This window comes from Trichosurus vulpecula, chromosome 5 (genome assembly GCF_011100635.1).
Source record: "Trichosurus vulpecula isolate mTriVul1 chromosome 5, mTriVul1.pri, whole genome shotgun sequence".
In the NCBI taxonomy this organism is placed as follows: Eukaryota; Metazoa; Chordata; class Mammalia; order Diprotodontia; family Phalangeridae; genus Trichosurus; species Trichosurus vulpecula.
The window spans coordinates 35,127,660-35,153,463 of NC_050577.1; the positions used below are offsets into that span (position 1 = coordinate 35,127,660).

The 25,804-nt window shown below is 38.0% G+C and overlaps 1 protein-coding gene across 1 annotated transcript in view; it reads right to left on the reverse strand.

Annotated features, from left to right (window-relative positions):
- Nucleotides 1-25,804, reverse strand: part of KCNH8 (potassium voltage-gated channel subfamily H member 8) — a 404,012-nt gene that overhangs the window by 131,439 nt on the left and 246,769 nt on the right. Inside the window, exons 6-7 of the mRNA XM_036761371.1 lie at nucleotides 20,649-20,806; nucleotides 12,284-12,491 (exon numbers count right to left, since the gene is read on the reverse strand). Of these exons, the coding sequence (XP_036617266.1) occupies nucleotides 12,284-12,491; nucleotides 20,649-20,806 (366 nt within the window). The remainder of the gene's footprint in view (nucleotides 1-12,283; nucleotides 12,492-20,648; nucleotides 20,807-25,804) is intronic.

Genomic DNA, 25,804 nt, shown 5'->3' on the forward strand with positions numbered 1-25,804 from the left:
TCCCATAGGTACATCAGTTCTGTGTCCTCTCTACCACATTGACATACCTGTGGGGAAGAGGGAAGAAGCCTGAGACCAAGTGGAGCATCACTGGATGATCAATGCTGAGCTACATAGATTAAAAGACTGTAAGACAGGAAGGCATCTTAAAGTGTGATTCTAATGCTCCCATCTTGCCAAAGAAGAATCAGTTCTGGGAGAAATAAGCAACTGTTCCACTTGTTAGGAAACTAAAAGTATAAACCAAACCCTGATGGATGAGTTTGCTAAGTGTTTTTTTTTCTATCTGGGATATTGTATAGCTCATGCTTTTTCTTTAGTGTTAACAGATTCAGAAAGATAATTCTGAGTTTCATAAATCTGACTTCCATGGATCTAAATGGGCTGATAGGAACCAAAGTAATTTGTTTGTGAAATGGAAAAAAAATGATGCAGAAAAAGAAACATTTACAAAAATGAGATTACTAAAAGAGTCTGCATACAAAAATACTATAGACCTTGAAAGAATTTTTCCAAACTGAAAACTTCAGATTACTTTGGGATTGGTGATTTATTTGTGTTATTTTAAAGAGAGGAGTAGGTGAAAAAGTCAGTAGCAATGTAAGGAATCATATTTCCTAAAAGCATTTCATGAAATAGAGAAAACCAAAATAATTTAAATGCAGGCCACTCAACTGTGAGCTGATTAGTAAAAAATTTAAGGTTTTTAAAGGTCTTGTGAAAGGAATTCAACAGGGTCTCTTCCATTTCAAAGGATGCTGGGAGATTTGAGACAGTTAGCCCATAACTGACTTTTTGGCCTCTTATTAATCAGCTAGCACATTGTATACTTATTGCCATCTAGTTTCTACCCATCATGCTCTGGGTGCAGAATAATGTGCATTTAGCAGTGAAAACATTTTTCAAAGATACCTTTCTCCTCTGTGTCCAGATTAGTGAGGCTCACTCTGTTATACTTGATGACAAGTTATAAAGGAGAATGAATCTCATATGAACCAATATCACTACTAGGTCTGTATCCCAATGATAGTGATTGAATGCTACAAGAAACAATGAGCTTAATGATTTTAGAAAAAAAAAACCTGGATAGACTTGCACAAAATAACAAAGAGTGAAATGAGAAGAACCAAGAAAATATTGTATACAATAACAGCAATATTGCTTTAAGAACAACGTTGTATTGAGTAAGTCATTTTGGCTATTATAAATATGCAAATTAATTACAAAGGACCTATGAAATAAGATGCTATCTGAATCTAGAGAAAGAACAGATAGATTGAAGTATGTATAGAACGATTTTACACACACAGACACCCACACACATACATTTATGTCTAATGGTAGCCATCTTTAGGGTGGGGGGGAGAAGGAAGAAAAAAGGGAAGAACAAAGATACATGATAACTATTATATATTTAAAAGGAATAGCAAGTTGTACATAATAGATTTGCAGTCTCACGTGAATTCATCTTTTTTTCTATTCTACCATGTTATAGAGATGCTTGTTTTATTTCTTAAGTTCAGAATAAAATAAAAAAAATTAAAAAGGGAAAAAGGACCTATTTGTACAAAAATAAATATCTTTGTGTTGGCAAAGAATTGGAACTAGAGGAGATGGCCATCAACTGGGGAATGGCTGAACAATTTGTGATATGTGAACGTAATGGAATACTACTGTGCTATAAGAAATAATGAGCAGGTGGATTTCAGAAAATATGCAAAGACTTACATAAATTGATGCAAAATGAAGTAGCCAAACCAGAAGAATATTGTATACAGTAACAGCAATATTGTAAGATGATCAACTATCAATGTCTTACTTATTCTCAGCAATACAACAACCCAAGACATTTCCAAAGGACTCATGGTGAGAAATGGCATGCACATCCAGAGAAGGAACTCATGGAATCCGAGTACAGATTGAAGCATACTATTTTTCTATGATTTTTTTTCCTTTTGGTCTGTTTCTTATCTCACAACATGCCTAATATGAAAATATGTTTTATATGATTGCACATATATAACCTATATCAAATTATTTACTGTGTTAGGGAGGGAGAAAATTTGGAACTCAACATTTTAAAAAATGAATGTTAAAAATTATCTTTACACGTAATTGGGAAAAAATAAAATATTATTAAAAATAGGAGGTTTAAAAGGAATAGAATAGGTTCAGTTTTGGGTATGTATTGTTTGAGATATCTCTGGGAATCCAGTTTGAAATGTTCTACAGTCAATCAATAATGCAGGGCTGGAGTTCAGGGGAGAAATTGAGGCTGGATATATGTATATATCCTCTCTTTGTCTGGTTCTCTCTTTCTTTCTCTCTCTCTCTCTCTCTCTCTCTCTCTCTCTCTTGCTCTCTCTCTCTCTCTCTCTCTCTCTATCTCTCTCTCTCTCTGTCTCTCCATCTCTCTGTCTCTCCTCTGTATGTATATATATAGCCTATATATGTATACATCCTATATCCATATCTATCTATCTGTCTATCTATCTATATATCTAGACAGAGGTATGTGTGCATATATATATATATATATATATATATGTGTGTGTGTGTGTGTGTGTGTGTGTGTGTGTGTGAATACATATATGTAGACAGACAAACAGACAGACAGATAGATAGAAAGATCAGGGAGTCATGTGCATAGAGATGGTAATTAACCAATGTAAGTTGATGAGAAAATACAGAGAAGCTTAGGAGACCTAGGGCAGGACTTGAGGAATATCCACAATTAAGGGTCCTGATATGGAGGATAATGTACATGGGGCACACTGTCCTCTTCATCTCACCCAGAGCCCCCGACCTGGTCTCTCAGCTGAGTTTGGCCCCAGTGGGAAAATTCTTAATTATTGCTCTGTATCATAACACAGCATTACATCATGGATCCTCCAGAAGATATCCTGTAGGTGTGGCTCTAGTTAGCTTTCCACACCCCAAGACTGTGCCTGCCTATCACACTTCCAGATTCTAACCATCACCTCCTCCCACTCCCCCACCATTTCACGACCTGCAGCCTGACTGAAACTTCCTACTCATGTGACTCTGAGTTGCTCCATCTCTCTGGGCCTCAGTTTCTTCATCTGTAAAAGAGGGGTATTGGATTAGATGAGTTCAAGTCCCTTCCAGCTCTCAATCTGTGACTGAATTATTAATGATGAATTCCGTGTTTGTTAATTATATTCTATTACTCCAGTTTCTACTGTTTGCCAACTCTTTCCTCATTAGTTGTGTCCCAAGTGCCCTAATTTGTCTATGGGTCTAAAGAAGGATAAAAAGTTTGGGGAACATGGTTCTGCAACCCTAAACCATACATTATAGCACAAGAGAGAATTGAGACCCAACATCCCCAGGCTACTTTCAAGACAAATTAAGTATAGGTTTGTCTTGATGAAGACCACTAGAGTGCAATACAAGTATTCTGCTAAAAAAAAGCTTCAATTGGATTTTTTGTTGGTTTTTCCTTTGTAATGTCTTCCATTGGAAAAATGATCTACAGACCAAGACATATAAAAAAGGTTGACTTAAAAATCAAACAGAGCCCTCCAAATAAACAACAATTTGTATCCTTGTTGAATTATGTAGTTTGTTAAATTACCTCCTCCTGGGAAAGTCTAAGCTGGGCTTCTATTTCCCCATATGATTCTTGCAAGGACACAGCAGTCATAAGAAAACCATTAAAAATAATTTCCTTTGATGGTGTCTTAGCTACCATTAGTTGGCATTTGGGAGATCTGAGTGATAAAACTGTAGAATCACAGAATTTGAAAGCCAGAAGGGGATCTCACAATTCATCCAGTCCAACATATAATTTCTCAGTGCAAACATGAAATGATCTTCTTTTTCATCCAACATCACATTCTTCCTAAATTCATGGATGCTTTTTTTTAAACTGATGATTCAGATACCTTTCTACATCTACAGTATACAATCAGCTTAACAAGTCTAAGGACAGAGGAATGAGTTTTTCTTAGTTATAAAGCACTTTTCTCTCCTGTCTTTAACATTTAAACACTTATTTTGAAGTTCAAAGTATTCACAGAGCTGTATCAGAGAAAGGAGAGATGGAGTAACATTTAGCAACTAGGACACAGTAGAATTTGAACATCACAACTCAGTTGGGCTCATCATGATATTGGCATAAGGAGTCAATAGTATCTCTCTATTGACCAACTATGGCATAGTGATTAATGTGAGCTAATATACTTTAAGAATCTATGATTTCGTCAGTGTGTGTATCTTCACTACCAAGACACATCCAAATCCCCTCCCTCTATAACTCAGGACATATGTCTTTAAGAGTTGATGCAAGTGAAAAATTCATAACGATGAACCAATAATAATAATAGTAATACTGCTGCTCATATTAGTGACTCTTTAAGGTTTGCACATATGCTTTACATATAACGTTATTTGGTCTTCACGAAACCTCTGCTGCTATTATTCCCTTCATACAATCGGGGAAAATGAGGCTCAGAGAGGCTAGCTGACTTGGCAAAGTCACATGACTAGTATGTTTTCAATGCAGGATTCAAACTCAGGTCTTCCTGACTCCAAGTTCAGCACCCACTGTTCCTCCTAACAGACTCAACCAAGCTCATAGTAAGTTTTACTGGACTTACCTAACCTCATTCCCAGCCCAAAGACATCAAAGGGCCTATACTCAAAGCTGTTCCAGTTTTGGTAGGATCCATCAGAGCTTCTGTTCTATTGACATAGCCTCCAAGAACCAGGGTCATCTTTATACTACAGTGACTCATCTGAATAGGACTTTAATAAAGGATGTTGTCACAGACATGGGAGGGAAGTTATAACCCACAATATAACTACATTTATAGTTGAAAAGAATCATTTACTGTACCAGTGTTAAGAGACGAAAAACACCATCAGGTGTTCATTCAGATGATTATGTCAAGTATGGTGATTCTCTTTCAACACAAGCTGTGTGTAATAAATACTTCATAAATGTCTATGGGTTTCTGGAACTTGTTTCCACTAGAGTGGACAATGGAATTCACTTTTTGGTTAGGATGACTGCAAATACTATATTTTTTAATTTATCTTAATTGCTAAATGAAATATTTGTAAAATGCTTAGAAGTGTCCAACACATAGTAGATACTTAATAAATTCTTATTCCCTTCTGATAGTTATCAATGATTAATTATTAAGGTAGTGTAACATCCATATTAAGGGTAATAAAAATAAACACATGCAAATAGGGTAGAAAGGCAGCACCAAGGTTTATGGGATTGAGAGTCAGCCTCAAAGTCAGGAAGACCTTAGTCTATGCTCTGACTCTGACATATGATACATCATGAACAAGTGACTTAACCTCTCCATGTTTCAAATCTTTAGGACTATAAATATCTGGTCTGCATTGGAAGAGGAACTTTCCTGACTTATGGCTCTCTACAGCAGTGAGGATGCAAATACATAAAAAGTCAGTTCTTGCCAGAACTTGAATTCTGATGAAGAGATTATAAATCTAAACAGTTATGTATATATGAAATCAGGGCAGCTAGGCAGCATAGTGGACAGAGCACTGGGCCTGGAGTCAGGAAGACCCATCTGCCTGAGTTAAAATCTGGCTTCAGACACTAACTAGCTGTGTGACCCTGGGCAAGTCACTTTACCCTGTTTGCCTCAGTTTCCTCATCAGTAAAATGGCAAACCATTTCACTATCTTTGCCAAGAAAACCCCAAATGAGGTCACAGAGAGTCAGACATGACTGAAAATGACTGACCAATAACAACAAAATATATGAAATCATTTGAGGAGGGGAAAAGTATTAACTTCCAATAGGAAAGGCTTTTGACAGGAAATATATTTTAAGCAATCCTAAATCTTGTGTGATACATGGTAGAATCCTGACAGAGTGTGTTCTCAGATATAACACCCAGTCTAAGCATATCCTGGCAAATATAATTACTTCATGCTGTCTCTAATAGGTTCTACTCTGGTTGCTCAAAACCAGAGTCATTCAGATTTTCCCTGTTCAACTAAAACTTCTTAGCTTTCATGTAATCTGCTCCATGAGCTGTGTATATTGACTTTAACTGAAGAGAGAAAATCAACTCTTCTTAGAAAAGTAATCACAAGACTTTAGACTGGATACTCTATTTTTCTCAGGTGCAAAATGTATGTGTATTCCCCATCTTTAGCCTACTGAAGGCTCACACAGTAAGCCTATCAAACTGTTCTTTTGTTGCCTTGGGGAGGGGAGGAGGATTGATGGTAATTGAATGAAAATTTAAAATTGAAATTTAATGGGAAAATGACTTAGAAAAACTAAATTAGCCCAGACTCTCAGCTGCCCCATTATGAAATTAAGCAGGGAATCTCATAATTATTTAATTTGTGCCCTTATCCCAGCTGAACAAAGTTTTCAAAACTATAATCTGATGCAGGTGCCTTTAGAGACAGGGAAAGTTGGAAAGGCTGCCTCTCAAAGTTGCAGAGTTGACAAATCTCACTTCTTCTGTCTAGGACTCAATTTCCCTTCCTGTAAGGTATGGAAGGTGAACCAGAGCAGGAATTCTTATTCCCCTTAGATAATTATCAATGATTAATTATTAAGGTAATACAACATCCATATTAAGGATGATAAAAATAAATACGTGGAAATAGGGTAGAAAGACAGCACTAAAGTTTATGGGATAGAGAGTCAGCCTCAAAGTCAGGAAGATCTTAGTGCATGTCTGCGATTTGGGGTCTGGGAACTTAAAAAAATGATAACTCTATTTCAACATAATTGGTTTCCTTTGTAATTCTATATATTTTATTTTATGATTTTAAATGCATATTCTGATAAGGAGCCCATAGGCTTCCCCAGACTACCAAAGGGGCTCATGGCACAAAAAGGGTGAAGAATTCCTGGACTGAAGATCTTTAAGGTTTCTTTTAGGGCCTTGTACATAGTTGGCGCTCAAGAAATGTGCACATGAAATTGAATTGAATTCTTTTCCTTATAATCCTGTTCTCCTTGAATGACTCAAGAGGTATATCGGTGAATAAATAAAAGTTACTAAGGGAAAAGACAATGACCTTCAACCTAATTGAGAAAAATGGTTCTTCGGTTTGGTGCTATGTTTTGAAACGAAGTCACATACTTGCACTTTGCCCCTTTCTCCCCCATCCATGCACCTCATAAGCTGCTACCCCAGCCCCTTTGGCAGAAGGCAGAATCCCGGGAGGATGAGGACAGAAGAAACACAAAGACAAAGAGGATTTGGTCGATTCTTGCATAAAGCCATAGAATGTCAGAACTTGAAGAGATCATGTAATCTGATCCCCTCATTTTACAGGGAGAATACAGAAATTAAGAGAGGTGAAGAGATTTTCTAAAGATGTTACAGTTAGTTAGGTACAGAATTGGGACTAGAATCCATCATAAGGGGTCCTTGGCAAAAGCCTGAGTCTCTTTGCATGGCTATGCCCCCATAATTCTCAGCTCATTTAGCTAAATAATGATGAGGGGGCAATTTTTTTATTTAAAGAGAAATCAACCAATCAACAAACATTTATCAAGTACCTGCTCTGTGCCAAGTAATGTGCCAGGTTCCTAGGTATACAAATACAAAGAATAAGTCAATTCCTATGCATATTCTAATAGAGTTTACATTTGAATGGGGTAAGCAACTAGTGGAAGGGAAGGGAAAGGAAAAGGAATAAGCATTATATAGCACCTACTATGTGCCAGGCACTGTGCTAAGCACTTAATAAATATTGTCTTATTTGATTCTCACCACCCTAGAAGAGAGGGACTATGATTATTCCCATTTCACAGATGAAGAAACTGAGGCTAATGGATGTTAAATGACTTTCCCAGGTCACATAGCTAGCAAAGGTCTGAGGTTATGATTGAACTCAGCCTGACTCCAGGCCCAGAGCTCTAACCACTGTTCCACCTAGCTGACTGGACATGTAAAGATATTCAGAATAAATAGCCTATTTCAAAATATTTTTTTAAAAAAGGAAATCTTGGCAGAATACATCTTTGTGGCAAGACAGGGATGTTAGAAACAGAAGATAATCTTTTCCCACATAACTAAATTTGCCCCAAGAGGGACAATTTGCCTTTCTTCAGGAGCCTGTCAGGCTAGACAGTAGGACAAATTAACATGGGCTTATGGTCCTGGGGCCTGAAAGAAATTAGGTCAGGCCTAAAAGAAAACAGGTGACCACAAGTCAGTATTTTAATACACATTAAACATAATGAGCGCAGCCCTGGTATTTTTCCTGAAGCCACATCATTGTGACATTAGTGTGGAGAAAGTGGGTGATAATTTTATGTGATAATAATATAAATAAAGACAACTTTGAAGGACCTCAGAACCCTGATCAGTGCAGTAAGTGAAGGAGACGTCAAAAGATGGCTGATGAAACTAAGCCCCGCCCTTTCTCAGAAAACCTTAAAATACACAAAAGGAATTCTACAAGGACAAAAATAGAGCAATCATGTTAACAGAGCTATTGTGTTCAATACTGGTAGCTAGGTATCATGGTAGATATCGTGCTGGACTGGGATTTAGGAAGACTTTCATTCCAAAGTGGCCTCAGATACTTACCAGCTGTGTGACCCTGAAAGAGTTACTTATCCTGGGTTTGCCTCAGTTTCCTGAGTTGTAAAATGAGGATAATGACATCACCTACCTCCCAGAGTTGTTGTATAGATCAAATAGGAAAATATTTGTAAAGTACTTAATGTAGTACCTGGCACATAGTAGGTGCTTAGTAAATGCTTGTTTCCTTCCCAGGGCTGTTGTAAAGATCAGGTGACATAGCAAATATAAAGGACTTTATATACCTTAAAGCCCTATATAAATGCTCACTATTACTAAAATAAAGTTGTAAAATGAACTGTGCACAACAGAAGTTCAGAGTTTCACGTAAAACCTTCTTTATGTCTTTGTATATAAGAATCTTTATGTTGATAATGATGGTTAAGTTTATAATAAAAGAGGAAAAAAACCCACGATTTTGGGTGATGAGAAATAATGCTTCAGGCTCTAGAATCCCTAGCTTATCTCAAAGCACAGCTCCCACACTGCCTCCTACATGAAGCCTCCCCGCTCCTTCCTCCCAACTAACACAGTTTATCTTGAGATACTTTATACTGATTTCCTTGTGTACATCACATATCATTGCCTTCACAGTAGAATGGATGCCCCATGAGGGTAGGAGACATTTCACTTTGTCATTTTATCATAGGACAACACTTTTCATATAGCAGGTATTTGTTAAATGTTTGTCGATGTGATTGGAAAGGTGCTTTGAACTAATACAAAAATGCGTTGAAGAGCGTGCCTCCATTTTAACCAATTTGAGAGAGAGAGAGAGAGAGAGAGAGAGTGATAGTTCTCCATCTTTTTGGTCTCAGGACTCCTTTACACTCTTAACAATTATTGAAGACCACCCCCCCATCCCAAAGCTTTTGTTTATGCAGGTTATAGCTATCAATATTTACTATATTAGAAATTCAAAGACTTAGTGTTACTACGAATATAATCCTGACCTTGTAGATCATTTAAAAGGGTCTGGGGGACCCCCAGGAGTCACTGGATCACACTTTGAGAACTGTTGTTGTAGTGAAGAGAGGGACAGTCTTAGAATCATGAAAACCTTGATTCAAGTCCTCCCTCTGACACATGCAGTTTGTGTGACCCTGAATAAGTCATCAATTAACCCCTTTGATTTGCTTATTTGCCTTGACGGAAAGATTGGCTGTACTTGGGATTTCCAACAGTGATGAAACCAGAGATACAGACTGCATATATTCTACTTTGTGCACAGTGTTTTTTAACTCCATAATCTTCCTGTTTTCTCCCCAAGGTCACACTGTTCTCCATCCCCTTCCATCTTTCTGAGAATTCAAGTCCAGAAGATAAAATGAGTTAGAGCTGAGTGGAATTGAATCCAATTCTCTCATTTTACAGATGAGGAAATCGTGGTCCAGATGACTTTATGTTCCTGATGTTATACAAGAAGTATACAAGAAGTTATACAAAGCAAATGATTTTTTTAAGGGCAACAACAGGGCAAGGTCCCAAACTTATAATGATTTCCCCAAACTACAAATTATCTGAGAAGGTACATTTCTTTCTGTAGCTCATATATGTATATGGCACTTACCAGAATTCCTACTGGGAAGCTCATTCCCCTAAAATTGCTACCCATAGGTTTCCCATTTTTCTCAAACTATTGTTCATCCTTCATTTTGAAGAGAACCAATGACATCACAAGTGACATCTTGAGCTTGAATTGGATTCAAGTGAGGCAGAGTTGCACAAAGTCATCAGCCTCACTCTCTCTTCCTGAGACATCAAAATCCAGTGGAAAGAAAAAGTCAGGACGACTGGCTGGGATGCACTGGATGACCTTGGCATCTTCGATGTCTGACCAAGCTCGGAGCACTCCACAGCACTTACTTCAGCATCCTTCATGGCAGTTAGAACAAATTGCTCTCATCTGCCCATTCTGCCAGAGTAAGTCTTCACATGCCTGGGGTGGACATCCCTCTAACTCACCAAAAGGGTTTGAAGCCCATTGGTTACCTTCAGTGTGATTTAGCCTATCTGCCAAGATGGCTTTACCTGGGTGCAGCCACTGCTGCACATACTACAGCTTCTTGGAGCCACATAGGTGAGAGTTGGGTGAGGGTGGACACCAAAGGTGGACAAGTAGCCTAGCAAGCCCAGAGATGCTGGTCCTTCCTGAACACCCCATAGACCTCAAACAATAACCTTAATGTCACTTCCATGTCTTCTAAGGTACAGTTACTGCTTTTCTGAGTGCAAATAGAAGGTCTACTCTAAATAAATCTGCACCAAATACCTGGTGTGAGATGAGGAAGAATTTCCTAAAATAAGGGCCTCACCTGCTCCCTCATAGTTTGGCACCTCTGAGGATGTCTAAGTTCTCTTTGTAATTGTGAGAAGATTGCTTTTTAGGAACAGGGGGTTGGGAAAGGCACACAAAGAATCTTCTTTTTGATGGAGAAATGGACCCTCTTTTTAAAATAGCAGCATTTTTACTTTCCATTATTTTTAGTCAATGAGAAGTCTTTTCATTTTCCACTAGCAGCTTCCTCAGAAAGCATGGTGTTTTAGAAAGAGCCCTGGACTTTGAATGATAAGGTCTGATTCTGTAGCTTACTAGCTCTGTGACCTTGGACCTGTCCCTTAACCCTTTGAACCTCTGTTTCCTACCTACATTACTTTGGTCAAATTAAAGACTCAGCTTCAGTTTTCTATCTGCAAAGTGGGTATGAATATCTTAGGTTATGTGCTTTGCAGGGTTGTTGTAAGGGAAGGTTTTGTGAATCAGAAAGCACCACACAAAAAGGACTTGCTTATTATTATTGCCTCTAAAATAGGCATAATGAGGTTTGAACTAATGACCTCCTAGTCACTATGTAAGTCAAATGACTAACTAGCTGTGTGACCCTGGGCAAGTAACTTCATTTCTAGCTGCCTCAGCTTCCTTGGGAGAACAGTAGCACTTACCTCGCAGGGTTGTTGAACATCAAATAAGATATCTGTAAAGCAGTTAGGATAGTACCCGTCACATAGTAGGTGCTTAAATGCCTATTCCCTTGCCCTTGTTCCCACCCTCCCTCTTTCCAATACCCTGCCCGTGATTCAATAAAGCCATGGTCACTCGATGGGCAAAACATATCTCTACAGGCTTGTCTGCTGCAGTATCAGATAACCCCTAAAAGATATGCATTGTGCACATGTGTAACATTGGGCATGAAAATTTTAGGAACCATAGTTGGAAATATCCAAGTTTCTAATAGTTCCACTAATACTTAAAGCTCCAAGCTGAGGCTCATTTCTTTGTATCTTCCATCCTTTAAATTACAAAGGGAAAACTGAGTAACCCTTTCCCTCAGCTGCTTTGCAGATAGATCTTTTCTGTCACTTCTTTAAAATCTTTAGAATGGTTGACAAGAGACTTGTTGCCTACATGAGAAATTGTTGCTAGAGCTGCCTCAGGCCTGCCAAATTGGTGCCACAAGTGAGTGTTTTAGCACTTCTTCAGAGACAATATTAATGTCCAATTGTTGCCTTGACTAGAAGGAATTTTCTTTATTCTTTGCTAAGATAATGAGATGTTCCACAAATTTCTTTCAGGAGAAATGATATATCATAGAGCAAAGTGAAAAAACAGAATGGAATAAGTTGGTGGCCATTTCCCCACTGAGAGGTCTAGGCTACCTCAGTTTGACGCTCAAAAATAAAACTGAACAACAGAAGACATGGCAAGCATAGACCCTTACCAACTTCCCAAGACAGAAGGCTGTTCTCTTCCCTTTCCATTTTTCCAATGACGTACCAGATGCACGCCATCCAGTGCGCGAGCAAGGCAAACATGGACATCAGCAGAGTCAGGACAATCGTGCTGTGTTGGGAGTAACGGTCTAGCTTCTGCAGCAGCCGCAGAAGACGCAACAACCGCACCGTCTTCAGCAGGTGAACGAGGGACACCTAGGGCAATGATGAAAAGTCCAACAGGTTAACTTTATTCCAGAGTTCTCCTAAACCTACTGTTAAAGAGAGGGGCACTTGGGTCAAGCATTTCATTAATTATGTAGCATAATGAATAGTATTCCATAGGCACTTCTAAAAACTTTTAGAATATACACATATATAGGCCCATATATACAAGCACACATGCAGGTATGTGAAGGGTCTGTGATTTTATCAGCATGAAGAATCCTTGTATGGGGAGTCTTTTTCCAAAACAGATCAGACCCTCTCTATGACTCAGTAGATAAGTCTTAGAGAGTGGTCTGAGGAAAAGAGAGGGTCAGTGACTTCCTAGGGTCCCACAGTTAATGTGTCAGAGGTGAGATCTGAACCTTGATTCTTCTTGATTACAAGCTCAGTGTTCTACTCTGTCACACTGTCAGTCTCTGAGTCTTTCTCTCTCAGTGTCTCTGCGTCTCTGTCCTTATGTTTCTATCTCTGTCATCCCTATCTCTTCTTTTCAGTTAATCATGAAAAGTTTCTTCACCTGATCCTTATATGTCATGAACTTAAGGACTTTTATCTTTCTGGTTGCCCTCCTCGGGACACTTTAGTTTATCAACATCCTTATTAAATTATAGAGCCCAGAACTGAATAATACTCAAAGCGGTTTCTAACAAGGTCAGAGTATAGTACCATCATCCCCTCCCAGTTTCCAGAAGCTACACCCCTGTGTTACTGTAGCTCAAACCTGCATTAGGGTTTTTTTTTGGCTACTATATCACATTGTTGTGTCATATGGACCTTATAGTCTTCTAAGACCCCTGGATTCTTCTCAGAACTACTGATTTCTATTCATGCTTCTCATATTATTCAGGGTGTCCCAAAAGTTTTAGTGTAGTTTTAAGTTTCCAATAATTTAAACCCACACTAAGATTTTTGGAACCCCTTTGTGTCCCAGTGTAAGACTTTATTTATCCCTACTGATATATGTCTATACGGAGATGGCTCCATTGAAGTATTGATGTGTGTATGGATGAGATTACATATGGGTATTGGGAGTTGTAATTGGAAGGCTTTGGGGTTTCAGGGTCACAATATTAGAGGAATCTCCAAAATGTTTCTAGGGAAAAATCAAAGCGATGCCATGATGATGGCAACAGACCAAGCATAAGAAACATATACACGCACACACATACACATATACACATGCCTATACATACATATATGTCTATGTCTATGTATATATACGTGTGTTTATTTGTACATATATGTATGTATCTGTGTGTGTATATATGTATGTGAGGGTGAATGAAAACATGCTGCCATTGGAAAAATGTTGGATTTACAGTTACACCCTGCCCAGCTCAAGGACCAATTCTGCTAGTTACTACTTATATGATCTAGGGAAAGTTGCTACACTCACTGAATCTCAGTTTCCTCCTTTGTAAAATGTGAGGGTTAGACAGATGATCTCTAAGATTCTTTTCAAATTTAAGTCCCACAATCCTAAAAAGTGTCCAGTTCTTAAGATGTGAATATGGCTTTCATGATTCCCACAATATATGAATCACTCCTGTTCACACTCTGCCACTGCAGCCTCAAGCCCTTCTTAGTCTTCCCTATCCTTGTTGTGTTTTCAGCAGCCCCGAAGTGGAATGGAGCACCTCAGTAAGTAGGAAGTTCCCCTTTGCTGGAAGTTTTTGAGCAGAGGCTGGAAAACCACTTGTTAGGTAGGTTGTACTAGTAAGCCTTTGGGACCACTCTTGTGATTATGTTCAGAGTTCTTGCACATAGATTCTCATGGAAAACAACTAACAATCACTTGACAATCATTTAGTAATCAAAATGCAAAGAAATCAAATGGAAAAGTACGAATGAGAGTTTTCCTGTGACCCCCACCTTCTCTCACGTTGTGGGGAGGGGGGTCTTTCTATGTATCAGATGGACTAAGTGGTCTCTAAAATCACTTATAACTCTCAACTTTTGTGATTATTGCTAGGCTTTGAGCACATTGGAAATTCTTACATATAAACAATTATGGAAATCAATTGACAATCGATTAGCCAATGAACATTTATTAATCAAAATGCAAGGAAATCAGATGCAAAAGAATGAATGAAATTTCTCTTGTGGCCTCCAGCCTTCTTTAATCTCTTCTAGGATACAAATACACCACTAGTGGTTTTTCTCATCATGGTGCCCTACCTAATAAATCTCTTTTTTTCTTCTAATCTCAGTGCCTATAGCCATGGTTAAAACTAACACTACTATTTTTAATGTCTTTTATGCACTCACAGTGTGCTGGAAGCTATGGAATGCTTCCAGTATGGAATATGGAATATGAAATACATAATGCTCATTTGGTCCTTGCCCTCAAGGAGTATCAATGGATAGAATGCTAAAATGGATGACAGATACAATATCAACTATATATAATAAGTATAGGAGAGGTTATTTACAAAATTTCTCTTCATTATTAGTTTTTTCATGTTCTTTTATTTTGGAGCAGGGAAGATGGAAATGATTTTGACATGTAAAAAATAAAGGAATAAAGCTCCTACCCCCAAGAACATCCTGGAATAATTTTCCAGCAATTTTGGGAATCAGTGTATAGAGCATCACGTCAAATATCCTAATTAATATGGTCTAAACTGGGACATAGGTAAAAGCTTTTAAAAAACGTTGAAAGGACTCCAGGATCACAGTTTCGGAGACAAAGGGATTTTAGAGATTTTTGAGCTCAACCCTCTCATCTTACAGATGAAAAATTTCAGGCTGATGGAGAAGGAACTTTCCCAAGGTCACATAACAGTAGAAGATCAAAGATTGGGAACCAGACACAATTTGACCAATAAATAAGTGACTTTAGGATAGGTGAGCTGCTATGATAGTAAGAAAAATACATTTTTTTTAAAAAAATGGTTCTTGAAAATAGTGTTGAAAAGGTCTCGAATAAGAGAAATTTCCAATGCATCAGCCTGTTCTAGGAAGGCTCTCTCTAGATCTACAAAAGATACTTTACAGAAAGTCCTGGGCCCAGCCTCATGGAAGCATTAGGTACATAGCACCATCTAACACCTGCATGGAGCTTGTCTCTGTCTAAGACTGATAGTCATCTGCTATTCTTCTAGAAGAAGTCCAGTAATCTTCAGTGTGACCATTCAGCATTTGGAATGTAGTGTTCATCATGACCTTTGCCATTATGTTCTCAGGCTTTCTGAGAAGGAGAGTAGTGCAATGAAAGGAGCAGCATGCCCACCAGAAGTCCAGGGTTCCAGTAGGGAACTTCTAGTGTGAAAAATCCTTCAAGTTATTCAGATCAGCAATTCATTTGTAACTTGTTATCTTAGGTTCCTGTGTAGTCAATGGTTAAATGACTTACCCATGATCCCAAGGCTTGTCTACATCAGAGAGGGGACTTGAACTCAGATTTCTCTGATTGGCTCTCTAGCTACAATGCCATGCAGTGTTTCTTATGATAACAACAGCAATGGTGACTACAATGATGATGTTGACAAGAACAACTGGTATTTATATAATACTTTGAAATTTGCAAATTGATTGACACATAATATCTCATTTTAGCCTCAGCTATCCAATGACATCAGGAATTCAGGCTAAGGTATCTACATTTTACGACTAAGGAAACTGATTTAGAGAGATTAAAGGGATGTTTGTTCTTTGCATTTGTTTCTCCTGGTACACAGTTGGTGCTTAATAAATGTTTGTTGATTGATGGATTGGTTTGTCCGGTGTCACATCACTAGTTAAATGTGGGCAGGAGGTGTTGAGCCTGAGTCTTCTTGGTTCCAGTCCGAAAGTCTATTAAGGAATTGAATCAGGCACATTTATTTTATGTCTCTTAATATTTCCTAAGAAACACTCTTTTTTCCCCTCATGAATCATACATTCCCTTTGAATGTCTTTTGAATTTCTTTGCAGAGTCTTGTCTTAAGCCATTACTTTCTTCATTCTGGCACACTTACCCAGTTAAATTCCATATTCAAAAACCCTTAAAAAAGACTAGTAATTTATGTCCCATCGATTGATATCATCCTCTTGTTGATATCCAGAGTCTTTCCCAGTTGAGTCAGAAGTCTCTTTAGAATATGTTGACAATCTCCACTTCCCAACTCCAAAAAATCCTACCAATTGACAAATATTCAAACTGAAGATGGCTGCTCAGTATTCTGGACTGAGCTTCTGAGCTCATTCCAAATTGAACAATGACTACTCTGGTTATTTGATTTAATAATGGAAAAATGCCAATGACAACATGAGAGAGAAGTCATTTCCATGTGGGGAGCTGTTAACTGACTCTAAAAATATCCCATTTGAAGTTAAAACAAATTATTTTTACATACTAATAAAGTACACATTGACAAAGACAGCAACAGAATGTATCAATGGTCAGAAAACATATTCATGCTTCTCCAGACAACTTAATAGCTGGCATTCATACACTACTTTAAGGTTTGCAAAACACTGTACAAATATTATCTCATTCTATCCTCACAGCAACCCTAAGAGGTAGGTGCAATGATCTCCATTTTACAGATGAGGAAACTAAGGCATACAGCAGTTAAGTGACTTGTCCAGGGTCACATAGCTAATAATGTCTAAGTCCACATTTGAATTCAGGTCTTTCTGACTCCAAGTCTAGAACTCTATTCATGCTACTACCTATCTGCTGATCTGGGGAGACTGGTATGAATTAATATATGCTGGAGTCCAGAAAGCCAGAGTTTAAATCCTACCTCAAATTCTCATTAGCTGTGTATTCTGAGCAAACCACTTAACTTCAGCCTCAGTTTTACTCTACAAAAAGGGGCTAATTATAGCACCTATCCCACCATCATTGTGAAGATTAAATAAGAGAACTTATGTAAAGTGCTTTATAGCCTTTAAAGCACTATGTAAATGCTAGCTGGCTATCATTATGAATAGTAAACATGATGACTACAATAATGAAAATGAGAAGCACACAAAAAGAAATAACCGGAAGAAAAGAAGGAAAGAAAGAAATAATCATTTTATAGCACCTACTAAGTGCCAGGCACTGTGTTAAATGCTTTACAAATATTATCTCATATGATCCTCATAAGAACCCTGGGTGGTAGGTACTAGTATTATCCCCGTTTTATCATTGTGGAAACTGAGGCAAACAGAGGTTAAGGGAGTTGTCCAGGATCGTGTAGCTAGTGAGTGCCTGAGGCAAAATTTGAATTCAGATCTCCCCGACTTCAGGTCCAGAACTCCATCCATGGCATGTACGCTAAGTAATCTTAGTAAAGAGGTGAGGATGTATGAGGGGCAGAAGGTGTCACTTTCTTCATTACTTTTTCTTAATGTTTTACTTTGTTTTAAGGGAGGGAGGATTCAGTTCGGGAGTTAGAAGAGCTATTTGGAAATGATTATCATATAAAAACAAAAGGCATCAATAAAATTTATTTTGTGCTATGCAATGATAATGATAAGGGTTGACCTTAGTGAAATAAGAAAATGCCTTTTCCTTGTGGAGGTGCAGGGCTATAGATGTTGAACACCGTGTATGTTGTCAGACTCTGATGCTGGTGTTTAGTATTATTGTATAGTTTTCCTATCCTCTCCTTCTTTAATTTTTTAAATCTTTGTTATGAGGGTGATAGAGGAGAAGGAAGGTACTTGGCAATGAAAGTGATTAAATAACAAAATGTATTAATCATTTTTAAAAGAAAAAGGGAAAACATTAAAATTTTAAAAGAGAAATAAAAACAAAACCCTTTAAACAATTAACACAACCTTGATGAAGAATGTACTTAATTTCTTTCTGGGGAGAGAATAAGAATGAAGTTCAGAGAGTAGAGAGATGCTGGGGAAAGGATGAAGAAGAAATATTTTATAGAAAAATGCAATTGCCAGGATGTTCTCAAGTCTTATTTCCTCATGCAGCTTAAGCTTCTGCCCCTCTTGCCCTTTTCAAAAAAATTCCTATAAAGTGGTCAGTTGACTAGTTTGAATTGATATCCTTTCTCTTTCCCTTTCTAACTGCCCTCAGCTGGAAGGGCCAAATAGCCATTGAATGAATAACAAGATATCAGAGATAAGATGAAAAGTCACCAAAGCAGGTTCAACTGATAGTCAGTCACAGTACAAGAGAGGGAAGAGATGCATTTCTACCAAGAAGGACCTTTGATGGAGTCAGCTTTCCTCAGTGTATAATTTGCTCCCTGAGAAGAGGTTCGATTCTTTTGGAAGCATGACATTCATTCCTTTAGGCTTCTGGCAGAGTGAGCATTGTAGAGGTAAATTGCCCCAATGACCTTAAAAAGTTGTCCTCGTAGCATTTGACTTGGCATTTAGAGATTTTCATGGGCTGTTTCCAGCTCCCTTTTCCAGACTTGATGCCCATCACTCCGTTTTACGCATTTAGTGTTCCAAACAAACTGGCATCAGTTTGTTCTCCAAAGTTGCCATTCCATTTCCATCCTCTGAGCCTTTGTATAGGCTGTTCTGCATGCTTAAAATGTCCCCCCACACCCTTAATCTTAGAAGCCATTTAGAATCCTTAGCTTTCTTCAGGGTTTACCTGTGGTACCATTTCACTGAGAAGCCTTTTTGATTACATCTAGTCATTACTGTTCTCGCCCTCCTCAAATTATCTATTTTTTTCATTGTGTATATCAACTAATCAATAAATAAGCATTTATTATGTACCTACTATGTGTCAGACACTGTGCTAGGTGCTGGTGATAAAAAATCAAAGTAGAATAGCCTCTCTACTCAAGGAGCTTATCTTCTATCTATAATTTTAAAAAATCCTTATTTCTGATTCCATTTTAAAACTCCCATTCAAGTTTGCCATATTTAGGTAAAAAGATTTTGAAAAATTGTAGTACCCTCCTGCCTTCTTCACAGTAGAATATAAGCTTTTCAAGGGCATGGACTGTTTCATGTTTATCATTGTATTCTCAGAGCCTGGCACAGTACCTTGTACAGAGTAGGTTTTAATCCTTCTTGTTAGATCAAATGTCACCTAAACTTGCCTCCTCAATGGTTTCCATTTTTATAAGGAAGGACCTTAATCATTTACAATGATATGAATGGGATTCCCCACCTTTTCCTGTTGGAGGATTCCCTTTCAACATCAAAATATTTAATATTTTCCCATGTAAGAATACTTATACTATTAATATTGGCCAGTTGAGAAAATAGATAATAACAGAAAGTGATTATGTTTCTAGTAATGCTTTAAAACATATATGTACATACATACACATTTTATTAATCACTTAATTTTATTAAGCATCTAAAAGCATGCTATAATCGATAGGATTCTGGAATTGAAATCAAGATGGTCAGAGATTGAAATAATAGCTCTGACTCTGGCTAGCCATGTGACCAGGGGACTTTGTTTTTCAGTCTAGTTTTCTTATCTGTATATAATATGCACTTACTAACCTTGTAGGGTTGCTGTGAGGGGAGATCATCACAAACCATCAGAGTTTGTATGAATATGAGTACGTTCTTATCTGTTTGAAAGTCTATTTGTCATATTGTACATTTTGTTAAAACCAAATTAAGATTTCTCCATGAGGCCAGGGATTGTTTTATCTTTTGGATTTGTTTCTCCAGCCCTCAGCCTGATGTCTGGCACATAAAAAAGCTTTATAAAGGCTTGATCATTGAGTTATAGATCAAAATGACAAGGTTTGGTGTGTGAATTGATTCATGGACCCCTTGCAATGACTGAGGTTAGCCACTCACAAGTTATTCACATGATAATGACTAACATAACACATTAAATTCTGTGCCTTAGATCATGAATCAGAGATAGAAGGGGCTTTGAAGATCATTGCAAATGATTATGAAGATGATGAAACAGACAAGGTAACATGATTTGACTTGCTAGAGGTCACATGGGTAAAAGAAAAGCTGGAATTCACAAACTAGTCCACTAACTCCAAAGTCAGCACTTTCCACTATAATAAATGTCACCTTCCCTTCCCCACTGAAAGATGGAATGAAGCTTTCAGGAAGGCTGGGGGAACAGCATTTGCTTTGTTTGTATTTGACACTCTGATATTTTCACTCATGAGGGTACAAGTTTCTTCATACCCACTGCACCTTGGATATGAAATATGAAAATGAAGAGCCACAGACAAGCACATGGTAGGAGTGCAGTTCACTTACCACAGTGACATTAAAAGCATAGAGGAGGTCAAAGGGCAATGCAGCAATCAGGTCAATGATGAACCATGTCGTGACATAGTGGATGCAAATGGATCTTGCTTCAAATATCACTTGTCCAGATTTGCTGACGTAGGTTGTTCGGAAATTTAAAATAATATCTGGTTTGTGAAGAAAGGAAAGAAAAACACAGAACAGAACTGAAGAGACATGGGACAACTCATTCTTTTCTCTAGGAGGGATCTTAGAGATCATCTGATAAAACCCCATTTTATTCAGGAGGAAACCTAGGACCAGAGAAGTAAAATGACTTGCCCAAAGCCACACGGTGGTGTAAATCAGTGGCAAAGTGGGGACAGAAACTTAGTTCTTTTAACTCCTCCTAATCAATGTTCTGTCTGTGATATCACTTTGCCTTGCACGTCCTTTTCCTAATGTATTATGCTTGTCCATTAATGCAAATAAACATTAAATGTCTGTTCTGCATAATGCATTGTCCATGGTCCTGAAGTCTCCTTCACTGATGAGAATATGTTATGCAAGGAATGCTTTGGTTACCAAATCCTTCCCATGCTAATTTCAAGGTGAATCTGAACCTTCTTTTCTTGGATGAAATGAACACTTTTAGTAGCAAAGGAACAGGCATTTCTGAGATTTGTTACTTTGGTTTCTAGGTGGGTTAAAAACAAATCATGAAATATGAGTTTTTCCTCCCCTTTTGATAGTCAATAAACATATATTAAATGCCTACTATGTGCCAGGCAGCATGTTAAGCACTGCAGATACAAAGAAAAGTAAAAGACAGCTTGTGCCCTCAAGGATCTGACAGTGTATGGGGGAGACAACATACGTACAATTATGAATAGAAAGAAGCTACATAAAGGCTAAATTATAGTAAATAATCAATGGAAGAAAGGCACTTGAATTAAGGGGGATTGGGAAAGGCTTCCTATAGAGGGCAGAATTTTATCTGGGCATTGAAGAAAGCCAGGAAAGCCAAGAGGAGGAGATTAGGAGGGAGAACATTCCTAGCATGAGGTATATAGCCAGGGAAAATGCCTGGCATTGGGAGATGGAGTGTCCTGTTCAAGGAATGGTAAAGAGTCCATTGTCACTGGATCACAGAATACACAGAAGGCATAAAGTATAAGAAGATTGGAAAGGTAGAGGAGGGCAGATTATAGAGTCTTGAAAGCCAGTTACAGGATTTTATATTTGATCCTGCTTTGGTATTGTGTCTAGCATAGTTTATTACTTAGTGTGACTGTGAACAAGTTCTTTTTCCTTCCTGGTCTTCAATTTCCTCATTTGTAAAATGAAAGGGTCAGACTAGATGGCCTCTAACATCAATTCCAGCTGTAAGTTAATGGTCTTATAATCCTTCTTAAGCAGAGAAATATCAGGAACCAGGGAATTCTTAGAATGATTCCACTGATTTCCCACCTTGGGTCTCATTTGATTTTGGTCTTTCTGAAATGGAATGTGATCCCATAAATGAGATGCCAATTTCATGTGACAGATTTCTTACTTGAGTTTGCTTTAGGAAACTGTAATAGTAATGAAGGTGGAACTTTTTCCTGTTGATCTTTAACAATTCTGGCCTTTGTTTGAATGGGGCAGATAGAGTGGGATGTTTTTGTATTTCTCAGCACTGAGGCAATTGGGAGCCATTGATTTGTATCTGATGTGATATTGGGGGTGGGGAACTTCTCCACGCCCAGCCTGGGTGAGGTCGTGGCCCTGAACAGGATATATAAGTGCAGAGGTTAGTGTTGGAGCTCTGAGCCACAGCAAGAGTGGCACATGACTCTGGGCCAGCCGTTATAATGAGCTCCCTGCCTGTACACTCAGATGTTGATAACTATGAATTGTATTTGGTCTGTGATTCAGGGTGCTGGTTTTTTCCCCCTGAACTAAGAAATAACATTTGTATGCTGGATTAAAGTAAGATTGTTAACCCCTTAATGTTGCTTTCCTTAATAAAGCAGATGAAAAGGACCTGGGCTTGCAGCATTCTGTGAGCTGGTTGTTGTTGGCTTTACACCCTCACAGCAGCTGCTAGCCAGATTGTTGATATAGAAGTATGTGGCCAAATTAGAGACACTGAGGAAAAGGGGAGAGGATCAACTAATGAAGTGCTACCTATCATCTTATGTGATCCCTGAAATAACGGGAAATAAATATACAATATTTGAAAATGAGAATAAAATCTGAACATTGGACTAATCTCAGATGAAGGAGTTGTAGGGTATAGAATTCTGAATCGGGAGTCAGAGTATCTGGGTTCCAGTAATAGCTGTGACATTGACAATCCTTGTGACCTTGGGCAAGTCATGTCACCTTTTTGGCCTCAGTTTCTTTCTCTGTAAGAGGTTGGCTTAGATGATTTCTGATATATAATCCAGTGCCAATTCTATCAAATTTTGGTCCCAATTCAAGACAATTTCTAAAAAATAAATATAGATCTCTCTAAAGGACAAAAAGTTAAGAATTTGTTGATATGGTCATCTTTCATCAACACTCGTACTGTACATAGTGTAGCCTCAGAATAACAAAAGCAATAGAAAAATGATTAAATCCAAAAAAGTAACATCTTTTTATCTGTGTGGTATTAACACATTTCTTTTCTTCTTTGATCTTCATAGTGACTTTGTGAAGTCAATCAAAAATCAAAGAATTTTAAGGAAGAAATTAACTTTAGAGATCAACTATTTTAATACTCTTATTTTACTGATGCCCAGCAAAGGGATGAGTTGCCACAATCTAATGAGGGGTTTTAAGTCCAGTTTTCCCAACTCCTAATCCAAGACTTTGGCCACAATTGCATGGTGAGCATCATTACCACCATACTGGATGAGTCTTTATTTCTATGTTGGGCAAAGAAACTGTAGGAATAAGGACTAAGCTTGTGATTTTATTGGTATAAGGAACTCTTGGATAAAGGAATGCCCTTTAGTAACACAGGTTGTTATCCTTTCTTCAATTTATGTTCTTATAGAACTTAAGTTCTTAGAGATTCTTAGAAAAATGAGAAATTAAATGACTTGTCCACGGTCACATAGTCAGTATGGGAAAAACTTGAACTCATATCTTCCTGGCTTTGAGACCAGTTCTCTATCCCTTGCAAATTGGGAAGCTTGTCTAAGATCATATTGCTAATTATTTTATGGCAGAGCTAGGGCTAAACCCAGGTTTTCTGTCTTCTCATCCTGCAGTGATGCTATTTGTAATGACAACTTTCTGTGACTCAGGTAAGACAGGTCCATATCTGCTAAGTAAAATCCCATGCCAGAAGTAAAGATGAAGTCTTCTGTCCCATCCATTATGGGTATTCTATTTTTTCTAATTAAAATGAAAGTTTCAATTAGCAATCTATTTTCCTAAGAAGTCAATTTCCAGAATCCTCCATTGTTAGCATCTTACAATGAGAAATGAAAAACTCGAAGAAAAAAATTTCAAGTGATGCCCCTCTCCCCCACCACTATGTAGAGACATAGACATGGTAAAGGATAAACTCTCCTTCAAAGACTAGCCACAGGATGGGAGTAGGGAATAAGGAGAGAGATTGTCTATCTTCTTGGGTCACATAGAAACCCTGAATTTCTTCCATTTTTAGGACTTGTGTCAAATTGCTTCATGCTGAAAACATAGTTAGGTGGTGCAATGGATAGATCATTGGGCCTGGAGTCAGGAAGCCCTGAATTCAAATCTGGCCTCAGACATTTACTATGTGTCTCTGGGAAAGTAACTTAACTCCATTGGCTTCAGTTTCCTTATCTGTGAAATGAACTGAAGAAGGAAATGGCAAACCACTCCAGTATCTTTGCCAAGAAAAACCCCAAAGGGGTCACAAAGAGTCAGACAAAACTGAAAACAATTAAACAACAAAGCTGAAAGATAAGATATGCTATAATTTCCTACTGCAAAAAAACCTCTCAGTTTAATGATTCACTTATTGTTGTGTGAAACAAACCCTACCCAGGCAACTAAATCTTGATTTTGGGGAGATACAATTTCTATTATAAGTAATCTGTGTACCTCAAATCACATTATTTTTTTTTTTACCAAACAGGGTGGGGGGAAGTCCACAATTTTATAATTACAATCTGTTGTTTTGAAGGAATCAGAGTTTGGGGACTGGAAGAAGCTTCGAAGGTTATTCACTTTTGCCGTGCTTTTTCTGGTCAGATGTGAAGTGCAGGGGTTTGGCCAACTTTTGTTTTTTGAGTGATCTAATTTCATTGGAAACATCATGGCAATGGATGCATTTGGACTTGAACCTTTTCATACCCACTGGGTTTTTCAGAGTTGTTGAAATTGAGCTCAAGATAATGAAGGGAAGAAGCACAGCTGGGTTGGAGGCTACTCACTATTGCAGGCACTCAAGGGCTAAGGCTCAAAACAGGACAAATTCCAAAGGAGTGGAAAAGATCACAAAAGGTGGAAAAAGAAGATGCCAGCAAAAAGTGAATGTAAGCTCAAGAGAGTGCAAACTCCCCGAGGGCAGGACTATTATTTGGTTCACCTATTGCAGGGACTTGTGCATAGTATTTAAGAAATATCTTCATGTGCAAGGCATTGTTCTAAGCTCTGAGGATGCAAAGCTGATTGTAAAGAATTCCCCATCCTCAAAGAACTTATATTTTGAAACAAAAAGACCAACATACTTTTCTCTCAGTTTTAGAATCTCAGAATCTGTAGAATGAAGGATGGCCTTGAATTCTCTGGTGCAGTGGATGGAGCACTGGGCCTGGAGTCAGGAAGACTCATTGTTCTGAATTCAAATCTTGCCTCAGACACTTACTAGTTGTAGGACCCTGGACAAGCCACTTAACTCTGTTTGCCTTAGTTTCCTCACCTGTAAAATGAGCTGGAGAAGAAGGCAATCTATTCTAGTATCCTTGTCAAGAAAACCCCAAATGGGGTCATAAAGAGTTGGAAACAACTGAAAACCAGCAAACAACAACAACAAAGGCACTTTCAAAATCACATAAGACTCCACAATGGTTAGGACCAGAGATTGCTATGTTAAATGATCTGTTGAACAAGGGGACCAAGTAAGATACTTGAAAGGGAGAATATGTGTTCTCCAAGAGTATTTGCCAGTGTCCAGTGTCATGGAAGATGTTCCATGTAAGGTCCAAATCAAAGAAGGCTCT